Genomic DNA, 12,701 nt, shown 5'->3' with positions numbered 1-12,701 from the left:
CCCATGTCTCCGTTTCAAGGTTCCGAGTGGGTGTGGACTTGAAGGCTCCTGCCACTATCCGTAGACTCTTGTTTTGAGCTTTTCCAGACGCCTTGGTGATCCCTCTCGTTGCTGGCTCACCCCCCTTCTGCCTTATGATATACTCCGCCTTATTTCGCAATTACTCTTCTCCTTATCAATACTATAGATTTAGCTCTAGCTAAGGCCCGAGTGTCACGAACCAACCATATGTACAGGCCCAGTGGGGCACAAGACAGAACTGCAGGAACCGCACGAGGCCCACACGGTAGCCGTGGGGGCCGGGCGATCAAGGGTAGACTTGGGTAGCTGGCTACCCAAGGCGATCAAGGATAGCTCTTGGTAGACTGCGATCATGGGCGATCATTAACGCTCTACCAAGTGTATCGTCACTCGTTCTGGAGAACTCTGGGAGTTCTCCAGTAGCAACTCAAGTGCAAGATTGTCGGTACCTTTGGACATTGCTTGTTGTGAACCCTTTGGCTTCACCGAACCTCACCCCGTTGTCAAATTAAACCTTCAGGAGTCCCTTTCAGAAGTTGGGGTTTCGAGATTCGTCACACCGAGTTATTATAGCTCTTAAGTATACAAGAAATAATCAACTTACTTATAGATAAATAACTATTCAAAGTATAGTTAGTTAAGCTTCACAATATATAACGTTATATACATTGATCTTATACCGCAAGGGTAATCGCCCCGCCCAGTTCGGGCAAGCGGTCCCTCCGCGCTATTTTACATGCAAGGCGTCCGCTCCCGTGCTGCGTCCGCACGGCTTAGTTGCCGCTCGGGCGCTCCTAGCAGTCCCTCCCATCCAGCAGTCCGGAACTCACCTTTTCGGCTTGGTGACGACGAAGCTGTGGGCGGCCATCCGGCCGTGATAGTCACTTAGCTGCATAACTCGCGCTGCGCGCTTGGGGCTCCAGCATGGCGTTAGAGCCCGGTGCGCTTCTTCCTCTATTTCTCCTTCTTGGGCCCCTCCGAGCTCCCAGTCCCTCCGCCTTCCTCAGCAGGGTCTTCCTCTGCTCCCTCACGCTCCAGCTCCATCGAGAGCCTGTACTCAGCCAGTCTCCCAAGGCCCATGAGCCAGGCGACTATCCGCGCTGCGCTGGAGCGGTTTCCATGCGCTCTCATCAGGTCGTGCCTGTCCCTGAGCTGGGGTCTCCCGTTTTTGAGCCTTGGTCGTGGCATCTAAGCACCAGGTAAGCCACTGTCTCCGGGGTTCACCCGCAGCGGCAGAGCGGTGTAGGCACTCCAGGGACTAGCACTTCAACACAGCTCAAGATATAACCAAAACTCTCCCTCCATTCTCGTTCAAGTGCCTTCGGGTTTTCGTTAGCGGTCACCTTAGTTGCCAGCTCAACGGCTCGCGTTACCTTACTAATGTCCTAAATGCTCCTGCCTTCTAAGCCCGATACCTACCGCTCCTGCCCTTCTAAATTGCTTACAGCTGCTTATGAAATCGGCGGCTCCTGCCCGTGAGCTAGAAAGAAAGGTCTTTTCCGTGAGCGTGCAATTTTATCGCTCCTTGAGGCCGCTTCGCGCTGTTAAGTAAGGTAGGCGTCATTCACTGAGCGGACCGGACTGCCAATCTTCAAGTTGATAATCTTGAATACAACCACATTCGTTGAGTCGCCGAGAGGCCGAGTGCCGTCACACATACATACAACCGCACTTCACAGCTCATAACCGAAGCATCGACAAGAAAACAGTCCCGAGATGTCCCAGTCAAATACGAGCAGAGACGACCTGGGTAAATGGATCGACGAAACCGAGCGCCATTCCTCCGGCCAGCTTTCGAGAACCTGCGCTTGCAAAGGGACGTCTTTTTGTCGAATGCACTATTCATGCCAAATCATAACGGCTAGCACCCTGGAATTGTACTGCGGCCCATGCGAGGTAAGGCTCTTCTCCTGTCTGGAGCTTCTTCACCACCATTCATTCTCAGTTCCTGTAAGCTAACATAGTCGCCATTGCTAGAAATATTGTAAAGCTACATCAATCTCCAGCTCCGAGTCGATCTGCGCTTGCAGAAGAACCTCTGCTTGTAGATTTCCGTATACATGCAAGGGCACTATTACAGACAGCTGTTGCGAACCGTACTGCAGCACATGCCGGGTAATACTCTCTCTTGCAGCCTCACCACTGGTCTCCTGTTGCAGTGAGCTAACACGATTGCTGTGATCGAGGGTTCGTGTGGCAAGCCAACCGATGCATCCGATTTCGCCCGCGGTGTCGGCTCGTCATCCAAAGCCTGCACTTGCAAGTCGTCTGAGTCGTCCTCTTCCTGTAAGCATCCCTACACATGCAAAGGAAGTGTATACAACTCCTTCGACTCGTATTGCAGGACATGCAGGGTAATGCTCTTGCTCATCTTTCAATCAGCCCTTTGATAAGTCAGGCTAACACCTCTACTCCCCGCTAGGGCGTCTGCAACGTGACCTCCTCCTCTTCCCAGGCGGCCGGCAGGTCATCCACCAGTCACTGCTCCTGCTATGGACGGTCTACGTGCCGGGTTGCAAACTCTTGTCACGAGCTCGAATCCCTGATTCCAGGGGCACGCTGTTTGCAATGTTCGGTAAGTCTGCTGCTGAAACGCCTTGACTCTTTCTCAATGAATATTTCCCGGCTGACAAGCTCCAATATTCAGTTTGCGGGCTGTCCAATCTGAACTCGTTGATCAGCCTGCAACTTGAAACTCGGACGGGAAGTCAAAGCGCAGGAGATCTTTGGCAATGCTGTCTATGATTTAACGGATGGTGGAGGTTGTGTCGAGGGGCAGGACTGGGACCGCTAGAGGATTTTGAACTCTGGTACCTTAATGAGAAAGCGTTGCGTTTTTTTCTGCCTACGTTTCGCGAGTTCCCGACTTTTGACACTGAACTCAAAAGAGATAAACCCTGGCTTTTGGAACCCGGGGATGAGTTAGCGACAATATACATAGCTTCATCAATGTGTGCATACGGTACTTTCGAAGTATGTCGACGACTATGAAAATCAGGTCGGCTATCTGCCCGGTGAGGTACCTTTACATATAGTCGTGTCCCAACTCTGCAAGCTTCACAGCCTCCTTTCTTGCTTTGATATTATGCCTGAAAGTTACTACCGTATTCAGCCATTTTAAAGCAAACAATAGACACTCAAATGCAGCGCCCCTAAGTCACGCTTATTTAGTCACAAATGAAGAGTGACCAGTCGACCTCACTTCCATTTAGAAATCTGATCATTTGTACAGCTTTGTCTTTGTTTCGGGTACACGTGCAAATCCCGCCGAGTGCTTGAACCGAATTGAGGCCGAGAACGGGGACGACAAGTACTGCCAGAATTGTCTCGTACAAGAATCCATATTTAAGGTACCTACCGTACCTACCTTATGCACCTCAGAGGTTCAGGTCCTCATGCTTTGACTTGTTCCAATTGTTGATACTTGATCTTGTTCAACTCCTTTAAGTTCAGAAATATGTGTCCAGACAAGGTCAAGTGTCACCAGGAGCCATGCTTCTGCCAAGTAGAGCAGGTTGCAATGGCCCGAGGATTTGCTCGCGCGTAAGGGGCAGAGGAGGAAGCTCCCAGTTCTGGTACTGCAGCAGATGCAAAGTAAGTACAACCCAGTCTTCACACCCATGCTACCAACAGTCTTTGATGTCGAATATTCAACCGTGGAAGTATCTAAAATGTAACTCCTGCCATCCAAGAAAGCCACGTGCCAACCCGAGAAACCACATGTGCCTCCTTTACTGGCCATCGACGTCCTGTTCAAGGACAAATATCCTCCACTGGCTGTCACATCTGATGTAAACACTCGGCCATTGCAGCCGTTGTCTTAACCCGCCTCGCCTCAAACAGGACAGCCAAGTATTCCCATCTCTATCCCTGGCCTCACCATTCATCCACCGAATCTCGGCCGCCAACAGCCCAAGCATCTCCACACTCGCGCATTTCGCTGCCGTGAGCAACAACGAATCCCCGCCGACGTGCGGGTCCGCTCCAGCGTCCAGCAGCGCCAGGCGGCCGCGGAGAGGCTTGTTCGGCCTAGTGAGTCCGGCTCGTCAATGTTGGCGGTGGAGGAGGCGATCTCCTCCTTATCCGTGTCCTTGACTTTGCCGTTGATCACCTCGTCCCTTATAATGTCCACTACCGACCTAGTTTTCCAAGATAATATCAGTCTGTTATGCGCCGGGGCGGCTGTCTGGTGGGTGAAAAAAAAAAAAAAAGCGCCGGATACCTACCGTCGCGAGCTTGTTTCGCAGTATGCATCTCTCCGTGCTGCATAAGGAAACGACACATTTAGATGTCCTTATTGACGAAAGCTACAGGTCCAGGGCCAGCCAAGTATGCCGATGACGTCTGAGTGACCTGGCTGAGCGGTTGCGGGTAGGGTAGCGGTCTCGGTCGGTTAAGACGGAAATATTGGTCGCTCTGGTGCGTCCGAAAGAAACGGGCGATGAACACCTGCACCTCCCCCTTGCGTACTCTCCTCGCTCTGTGATGCCGAATCTATATGTGACACAAGCATCATCAACCAATGCCACCGGATTCTTTGACGATGACTGAGCTTACATGGAGTGCAGTCAATCCATACGCATGCCCGACATCCGCCGGTAAAGCCACTCCGCTCGGGATCAGTGACTGGATGGACTGCAAATCCGTCGCAGCGGCAAATTCCAGAGGATTGGGGCATCCTTGGAAACACTCCTCGGTGCTCGGAGCACAAGACTTAAGCCGTCGGAGAGAGACGTGAGCGGCAGAGACAACACACGGGACGTGAGCCACGGAGGGAGCTTGTAGGTGAGCCGGAACCCGTAGCCTCGTTGCCTCCGGCAAAGCCTTTTGTTACAAAGATTTCCGGACTGTGCTGCGGCAATCTATCGTGGATGCACTTGGCCGAACGCCGGGCTAAGGATCGCTGGGGTGGCCGTCAGTCTAGGAGGCTCCCATTACTCCAGAATATCACTCTAACATTGAAGTATTTAACTATAAGAAGACTCTAGTAACTATTTTACACCAATATATCTTTATCAGGAATAATCCTCCCCTAAGAAAAGAGAACTAAATAGACTCTCCTTTAAAAGTACCTTGACCTGATAACGTACATTAGAAGCGAGTGAGCCACTTTCCGACGCGACGCGACCTTCCACCTACGACATACCATTCAACAACAATCAACTATTCCTGCCACCTTAGACGAAGCTAGGATGAACTTGGCCGTTGAGGCTCTTCAAATGACAAAAATATAAGTGTACGGGCCGCTGCTAAGATTTATAACATTGATCGTATAACTCTTTCGCGGCGACGCCCTGGCAAGTCTGCACGACGTAGCACCACGCCCAATTCGAAGAAGCTTACTCAATTAGCGGAGGATGCCATTGTTCAATGCGTTATTGATTTATATGCGCGAGTTTTTCCACCAAGATTGCGTGGTGTGGAGGATATGGCCAACCAACTGCTACGCGTACGCGACGCGCCCTCTGTCGGCAAGCTCTGGGCACATAACTTCGTCAAGCGCCAGCCACAGCTCCGTAGGCGTTTTACGCGTAGATACGATTACCAGAAGGCAGAGTGTGAGGATCCAAAGGTCATGGCCGAGTGGTTTACGCCTGTACGGAACATTATAGCCAAGTACGGTATTGTGGAGGATAACATCTACAACTTCGACGAGACTAGGTTACGATGGGCATCATCTTCGCGGGCATAGTGGTTACGACCTCAGACGGCCTCAGCAAGGCAAAACTCGCCCAGCCTGGCAACCGCGAATAGGCAACGGTAATCCAGGGAGTTAACGCCCTCGGCTGGGCCATCCCTCCCTTCATCATCTTGGCTATCAGTACCACCTCACGAACTGATACACCGAGTGCAACCTCCTGGCCGACTGGCGTACCGCAACTACCGACAATTGCTGAACTACTAATGCGGTAGGCCTAAATTGGATTAAGCACTTCGACTACCATATAGCGCCCTGTTAAAAGGGCAGATACCAGTTGTTGATACTCAACGGCCCCGAAAGCAACCACTCGAGCGAATTCGAGCTTCACTGCCAGCAGAACAATATCATCACACTCTATATGCCTCCGCACTCTCTTTTTACAGGCTCCAGCCACTTGATGTTGGCTGCTTCGGGCCGCTAAAGCAGGCGTACGGTCGCCAGATCGAGCATTTGATGCGTTTGCATATCAACCACATGAGCAAGCTTGAGTTCCTTTGTGCCTTCCGCGAGGCCTTGTTCGCCTCTATGACGGAGAAAAACATACAGGGTGGCTTTGCAGGTGCTGGCCTTTTACTGTACAATCCAGAGAGGGTTGCTTTCCAAGCTGGATGTAAAGGTTCGTACGCTAAACCCCCGAACTCGCCACCCAGCACTACACAACCCTGGGTCTTCCAGACACCACACAACCCCCGGGAAGCCAATTCGCAGTCAATACTTATCAAGACTCACATTGCCAACCATTAAACTGGCTCCGCGACGTCAGTGTTGGCTGCTGTAGAACAGCTTGCTAAGGGTACGATGGCTGTGATGCACGAGGTGGCTCTTCGTGCGGAGAACGCTTAACTTCGCAAGGCCAACGAGGCATTAAGCAAGCGCCGGAGAGTCAAGAAAACACGTGTACAGCTTGGAGAATCATTTACTATGCAAGATGCGAAGATCTTCTAGACCAGAAGGCCGTAGGTAGGGAGGAATTCCAAGAAACGCAGCTGATGGTGCTGGTGCAGGGGGAGCTCGTACGAAAGTTCGGTGCTGTGGTGAGCGCGGCAAGCCCGGCCATAATGTACGTACGTGCCAGGAGGCCGCAGAATTATCTGATTTAGCTGTTTCTGATGTAATTGTAGTTGGTTTCTAGTGTTGTTGTGTTACAATTGAAGATGTTTGTCGTTGGGTGGTTGAAGAGTGGCCGGCTCGCGTATCATGTACGTTATAGTATCAGGACAACGAAAATAGCCTAGACGCGTAGCAGCTGGAACGGATGAATTTGGGAAGAGTTGAGTGTGGGCGTATTGGTCAGTGTCTTATCAAAAAGCACTAACGTTACAACATACTGAAAAAATAGCGGCCTAGGTACACGTAAGGTACGTCTCAGGTCGATGCCAACATGAAGTGTGACGGGCAGAGTACCACTCAGTCAGCTAGGTATCATAGCCTTGAGACTCATCTAAGAAACGGGTACTTCGCAGACGCCGAATTCGAGATTTCAACAAACAACTTGAAGAGCTCCAGGCCCATTCAAGCCATTGAAGGAAGATAGAATGTAAGAAGAGATTTAGAACCGAAGCCATGCAAGGTATCAAGATCTCGGCGACTATAAAAGCTTCAAAAGGAGAAAGCACAGTTCGCAAACTGCATGTAGGTAGATTCCCAGTTTGTCAGCCGATTATGATATCCCCTATAAGCAAGATACAAGCCGTTATAAGGGTAGGGCAAACTTACCCGGCATGCTTCGCAACGTCCGCCTTCAATCAGAGCTCGCCCAATACAGTTGGATCCAGCCTTGCACGTTAATTTCCCCTCACAGCCACAAGAATGAGCGGACGCCGATATGCTGGCAGACTGGGAAGTGGTCGTTTTTCCGTCACAAGAGCCCTAAACCAAGGACGAGTGATCGGCGTTAGCACTTGTAGCGAGGGTTAAAGCGAGATGCGCTTTCGTCAGACGGCAAAAGTGAGCATGATGCTTACCTTGCAAATCATGCAATATGAACTGGAGGAGCTCATATCGCCCCTGCATGTGTTGGGAAACTTGCAAGTCCTCGAAAACTTGCAAAGGCACTTCCCTCGGCTTGAAGATAAGTCGAAGGGAGTAATAGACGAATCGCAAAAGCCCTGGCATGCGGCAAGTTGTTAGCTTACAAGGGGCCGGCGGGGTGGTTGGAAGAACTGCCAGATATCAACTCAAGAGAGGAGTTCCAAGGTACTTTGCATGAGTTGCAGTAGGAGGTAAACATGTCGGCTGTAGTAGTCTCGCATATAAAGGGAAATCTACAAGAAGACTTCGCCTTGCAAGCGCAAGTGTTGGTTGTAATGCTGGAGTTGGACCAGGGGTCCGGGCCGCCAGGGCAGGAGCCGGAGCCGGAGCTGGAGTAGGATGTAGTTGACTTCTCACACCATCCCTAACGCGCGAGCAACAGTGTTACCTGAGTACTAGTGGTATGACTGAGAGATATGGTGCTATAAATGTGGAAAGTGGAGGGAGTCGTACTTTACAAGAGCGGCAGTAGGATTTCTGAGAACTGTCCGTGTTGGTCTTGCATGAGAGAGGAAATCGGCAAGACGACGTCCCCTTGCAAGCGCAGGTTTTCGTTGATGAAATTCTACCCGAGTAAATCCCAGGTGTACCGAACATTGGGGCATCGGGCTTCCGTGCACAGGCGAAGATCTGCCGGTGAAAACAAGTCAACATGGAATTCTGGGGGGCGATGATGATCAGGGGTGATCCATACGCAAGCGCTGCAATATCCACGCCCGAACTTCTCCCCTTTGCAAAAGCTTCGCCTATCACAGAATGTCTGGTTGCTGACGCAGTAACATGGAATCATGTTGTCTTCCCGGTTACCTCTCCGGCCGGGGAGCTTCTATGGGTAATCGTATATCCGTCTTATCGTAAAAATCAGTCTCTCGACGACTCCGAGGTGGTAGATGAATACGAAAATACTGGAAGATTCTGCTTGCCGCAAAGATTCTCCGAGAACGGAAGTTGGCTGGCGATGATTTCTGAATAACTTAGGGCAGCTGCTGTTGAGGCGTTTGTTGATGAGGTTGACATAAGTAAGGGCTCGACTTTTCCATTGAATACAACCGAAAGGACATTTTATACACCACTTGTTGTCCCCCAAACCTGGACCCAGGGCTCACATCACCGAGTTTCACTTGGGCATGACGTGTAATGGTCCATGCCGGCTGCTCCTTTCAGGTTAAGATGGACAGCGCCAGTGCAGTGACCGTATAAAGCTACGGTATCTGGCCAGAGGAGAAGCAGGTCAAATCTGGCAGATTGAATGCCCAGGGGTTGCTGGCCCTTTGTGGATTGATATGGTGACTCATCAAGGATTCCTCTACGCCAAGTTCCTTCCGCTTCACTGGTAGGCATCACGTGTTGCTGCCCTTCTTAGGTGTTAGTCAATGATTCGAAAGCTGGGACTTTTCTGACAGGTCTCTGTAGATAATTAGCAGTAACATCGCCGCCAACTCATATCGGGCATCAAGACTCGGTGAACAACTCTTGGTGACTCAGGATTCCTCATTTGGCGTGTTTTTTGTTGATGTTTAAGCCTGTGAGCATCTGATGGTGCCATGCTTTGTACGCCCCGTTTGGGACCATGGCATTTTGAGTTGTAAACGCCGCAAATTCTTCTTGCATTGCGCTGCTAGACAAGTCTCGATGACACGTGAGTGCTACTGTTGAGCAGGTAATCGAAGGATCTAAGCTTAGAGAAGGATCATTCACGGCATATCCTGAGTTCTAATGTCAGACGAAGTCAGTCTCGCGAGCAAAATGGGGCGAGCAACAACAGTACATTATCCTTCAGATCCTACGCAACATCCCAGCATTCAAGCAGATGTCGAACGGAGTCAGCCTCGACCTGCCTCTTTTCCTCACAAAAGTCCTGTGCCGCGGCGGTCTACGAAGTGAATACAGCGAACATTAACATCTCTTTCGAGCTCGACCAGCAAGCATGTCTTCCGACAACAGAAGGTGCCTTTGTGTCAGCTTTCCAATTTCTGCCAGAGCAAACTTTCATGCACCGGCCGCTCAATGGGGATAGCCTTCATCTATCGCCGCTATGTGTAAGTTGGAACTACCTCAAGGACCACTTGTTCAAGTGCCCTGACGGTTTGCTGACTCGGGGATTACGATTGATTAGAGGCCACATGTACCTCCCGGGAGTGGCGGCTGAGAGCCACTGCCACAGCCACTCTGGCCTTATTGAAGACCAGTCGTGGTCCCGATCCTCGTCCTCCCGGCAGGTCTGCTTGCAAATGCTCATTGCAGCCCACTAGCTTTTGATTTCATTATCTCGTGTGGGCTTCGACCTGGCCGAGGAGAGTACTGCGGCAACTGAGTGAGTCTAGCTCCCTTTTTCTATCAGGGGAATCATGCAGCTGCCGGCCGCATGCTTGTGAGGCCGGATTTTGCAACAACAACAGGGAGACCTGCACCTTCCACGGGACTGACAATAATGGCACGAGAGACAATCATCGGACATGCCGCTGCATCAGCTCCCTCTTTCCTTGCAGAGCCGGTGGTCCTAGCTCAAACTGTCGGTTTGCCGCTTACCCTCCGTTTACTGATTGCACAGCTTGTGTGGTGAGTCAACCCAGCATACCTCTGATTACTTGCGTACTTGCTTGAGGTTCTCACTCTTGTGGCATTGTCAGACCGCTGAATGCTCGGCATCTACCCGATCTTAGTAGTAGTCCCTTCCTCCCAATTTTGGCACAGCCGTCTGCTCCGAACCGGATACCAAAGGCTTCAAGCTTGCTCCCAGATTGCGAGGGCATATGAATAGGTACCTAAGGTAAAGTACTCCTAATGGCTTCAGATACACAGTGTTCTCAAACCGTTGAGCTTCTCAGTGATCCCAGGCAGACGTATATTTAGAGCAGAATGGGTTTCACTTCACTTATGCAGATTGAGCCTTCGGTCATGTAGAGGACTTCTTCTCATGATAGTCCCAGTCATGAATACCCCAGAGAAGTCTCAATGTGTAATATATCAAAAGTCTGTAGTTGTTGAAACTACAGAGTCTCCGCAGACTACCAGCCATAATTGATCCCCCCTTTCCCTCAAATCTAATTTGAACTTGCAGCGTCTCCTCCGCAACACTTCACATGCATCATCTCCTCGCGGCTGGCACATCCAGAACGGAGCATGTGCTTAGTTAGGTAAGGCACCTAGCAGACCCAGTCCTGACGGATCCGAGCCCCGCCAGGGCAATTGAAGGTGCGCTGCTGGAACCGGCAGTTGGCGTTGAACTGGCCGCTGCGGAACAGGGTGAGACCGGCACCGCCGCAGCCCTCGAGGCGGAAGGGGCCGTTGCTGCCGTCGACAAAGAAGTCGCGGCCGCACGGGTTGCCCGTGCCGTCAACGATCTTGCCGAAGCCGGAGCAGAGGTCCGGGGTGCCGTTCGTCCTAGGTAGGGAAGCGCATGATATGTCAGAGCTCTCGTTTCCTGTTATGTAATTGCATTGGCACGATTTCGAAGAAGGGTGCGGCTTACCAGGCGACCGCGGCCTGACTTCCGTCGATGCCAGTGCGAGTGCCCGTGAACACGGTCGCTAAGCCGGTGGAGGCCAGGGTGGCGACCATGGCGGCGATGGAGGTGGCGGAGAACTTCATGTCTGGAGTGTTTGTTTGATTAACGATCGCTATGATGGTGAGGCTGGTCAACAGCGCAAGCAGCATTAGCCACGTACTGATGATGATTCGTTGACGAGTCAAAGAAGGTGCGTGTGTTTGTGTCTCGTTTGCGAAGGGATAGGGGATTGTCCTCAGAGGTGTGTGTTGGAGATGATTTCTTCGATTCTCGGGCACGTCTCGAAGCTTTTATACCCATCTCATGTCCACAATAACACCGCCAACAACACGAGAAATGGATTCAGCTTTCCATGACGCTTTCGTACCGAGCCGAGACCTCCCACCTTACAAGGCTTTGAATGGTGATCGTACGAGCAGCGACGCTCCACGCGGTCAGTGTGATATTGCCGGATTCTGTGCCGCGATAGTAAGTCAATAGGCGGCGAGAAAGGTTCGACAGGGGTATTCGAAAAAAGACGGCGAAAGTCTCCTGCCCTGTGCGGTATTATGTCTCGCCAGGCTACAAATTATATACGAGGGTTTGGTAGCACAACAGGCCGCTCGCGCCACCACTCTGTCAGCCTCATTGGCGCTCAGCTTTAGACTCCAGTGTCGCTGTCTCGCCTCCCTAGCGTAGTACAAGACCAGCCGTTAACTTGGTGTTACTTGGAGCAGAAGGAACTTCGTACTAGTTGCCTAATAGAGGCTGTATGGTGGCTTACTCACCTCGTGTAGCACATCGACTGTTGCCAACCTGCAGGTCATGCATGTCTGGCGCCTGCGTAACGTCTTATTTACCATACCCCAGGTATAGGCCTGCGGGTTGGAAGATGAGGTTCTGCGTGTAGAGGCCAACGTTCTCGAGCTGACATCAGCCGAGACGCATGGTGTATTTGCTCCGAAGTGCTCCCGTCCCCTCAGCGTACCGTGCCTTTGGGCAGGTGTATCATGAACCGATAGCTGGTTTGATCACATGCCAGGCCAAGTCTTCCCCAATTATCAAACTGATATCCTTCCGTCGCTTCCGTTCCGGCGTTGAACCAAATATGGATCACACTCGACACCATCTGATTACACAGACCATAGACGGGGAGCAGTGTTCCCGACCTGCTCTCCGTCTTGGTGAAGCTCCTCGCACCATGTTTAGAAACACAGTGGCACCCATCTGTTGTGTGTGTGGGACTATCTGCGCCCGACATCCCCAAGATGAGAGCACTCGCGGCTCAACTGTGGTAACCGACCTTGTGTTGCGGGTCGATGGACAGCTCCCTGTAGGTCATTAAATATCAGGTAAGCTCACGAGTGCCTGCGGAGGGGGGAAACGCGTGAGGCCAGCGGGGCCAGAGTGGCGCTCTCAAGCACCTACCTACCCCAGCTTCAAAGATGCTTTGTTGGCAGT

At 51.5% G+C, this 12,701-nt stretch overlaps 3 protein-coding genes across 3 annotated transcripts; 2 read left to right on the top strand and 1 right to left on the bottom strand.

Moving 5' to 3' along the window:
* Positions 1 to 1,737: 1,737 nt before the first annotated feature.
* On the top strand, positions 1,738 to 2,815 carry N657DRAFT_633260 (uncharacterized protein; the record flags this gene model as incomplete). The annotated part of the gene is made up of 4 exons (XM_062791203.1): positions 1,738 to 1,917; positions 2,208 to 2,307; positions 2,444 to 2,596; positions 2,703 to 2,815. 4 exons carry the CDS (start codon positions 1,738 to 1,740, stop codon positions 2,813 to 2,815), a joined length of 546 nt encoding a protein of 181 aa, XP_062647880.1.
* Positions 2,816 to 3,513: 698 nt separating this feature from the next.
* N657DRAFT_633259 (uncharacterized protein) lies at positions 3,514 to 4,369 on the top strand (the record flags this gene model as incomplete). Its single annotated transcript, XM_062791202.1, has 5 exons — positions 3,514 to 3,615; positions 3,714 to 3,812; positions 3,865 to 4,053; positions 4,174 to 4,210; positions 4,335 to 4,369. The coding sequence occupies 5 exons, from the start codon at positions 3,514 to 3,516 to the stop codon at positions 4,367 to 4,369; spliced, it is 462 nt and encodes a 153-aa protein (XP_062647879.1).
* Positions 4,370 to 10,625: 6,256 nt separating this feature from the next.
* Positions 10,626 to 11,738, bottom strand: N657DRAFT_594641 (uncharacterized protein). The gene is made up of 3 exons (XM_062789959.1): positions 11,422 to 11,738; positions 11,226 to 11,346; positions 10,626 to 11,137 (listed from the first exon to the last, which is right to left on the bottom strand). The coding sequence occupies exons 2-3, from the start codon at positions 11,342 to 11,344 to the stop codon at positions 10,900 to 10,902; spliced, it is 357 nt and encodes a 118-aa protein (XP_062647878.1). The 5' UTR covers positions 11,345 to 11,346; positions 11,422 to 11,738; the 3' UTR covers positions 10,626 to 10,899.
* Between the last annotated feature and the right edge of the window lie 963 nt (positions 11,739 to 12,701).

This window comes from Parathielavia appendiculata (assembly GCF_033297405.1).
Source record: "Parathielavia appendiculata strain CBS 731.68 unplaced genomic scaffold N657scaffold_5, whole genome shotgun sequence".
NCBI lineage: Eukaryota > Fungi > Ascomycota > Sordariomycetes > Sordariales > Chaetomiaceae > Parathielavia > Parathielavia appendiculata.
The sequence above is the reverse complement of the archived record's forward strand: the minus strand, read 5'-3'. Positions and strand labels throughout refer to the sequence as shown.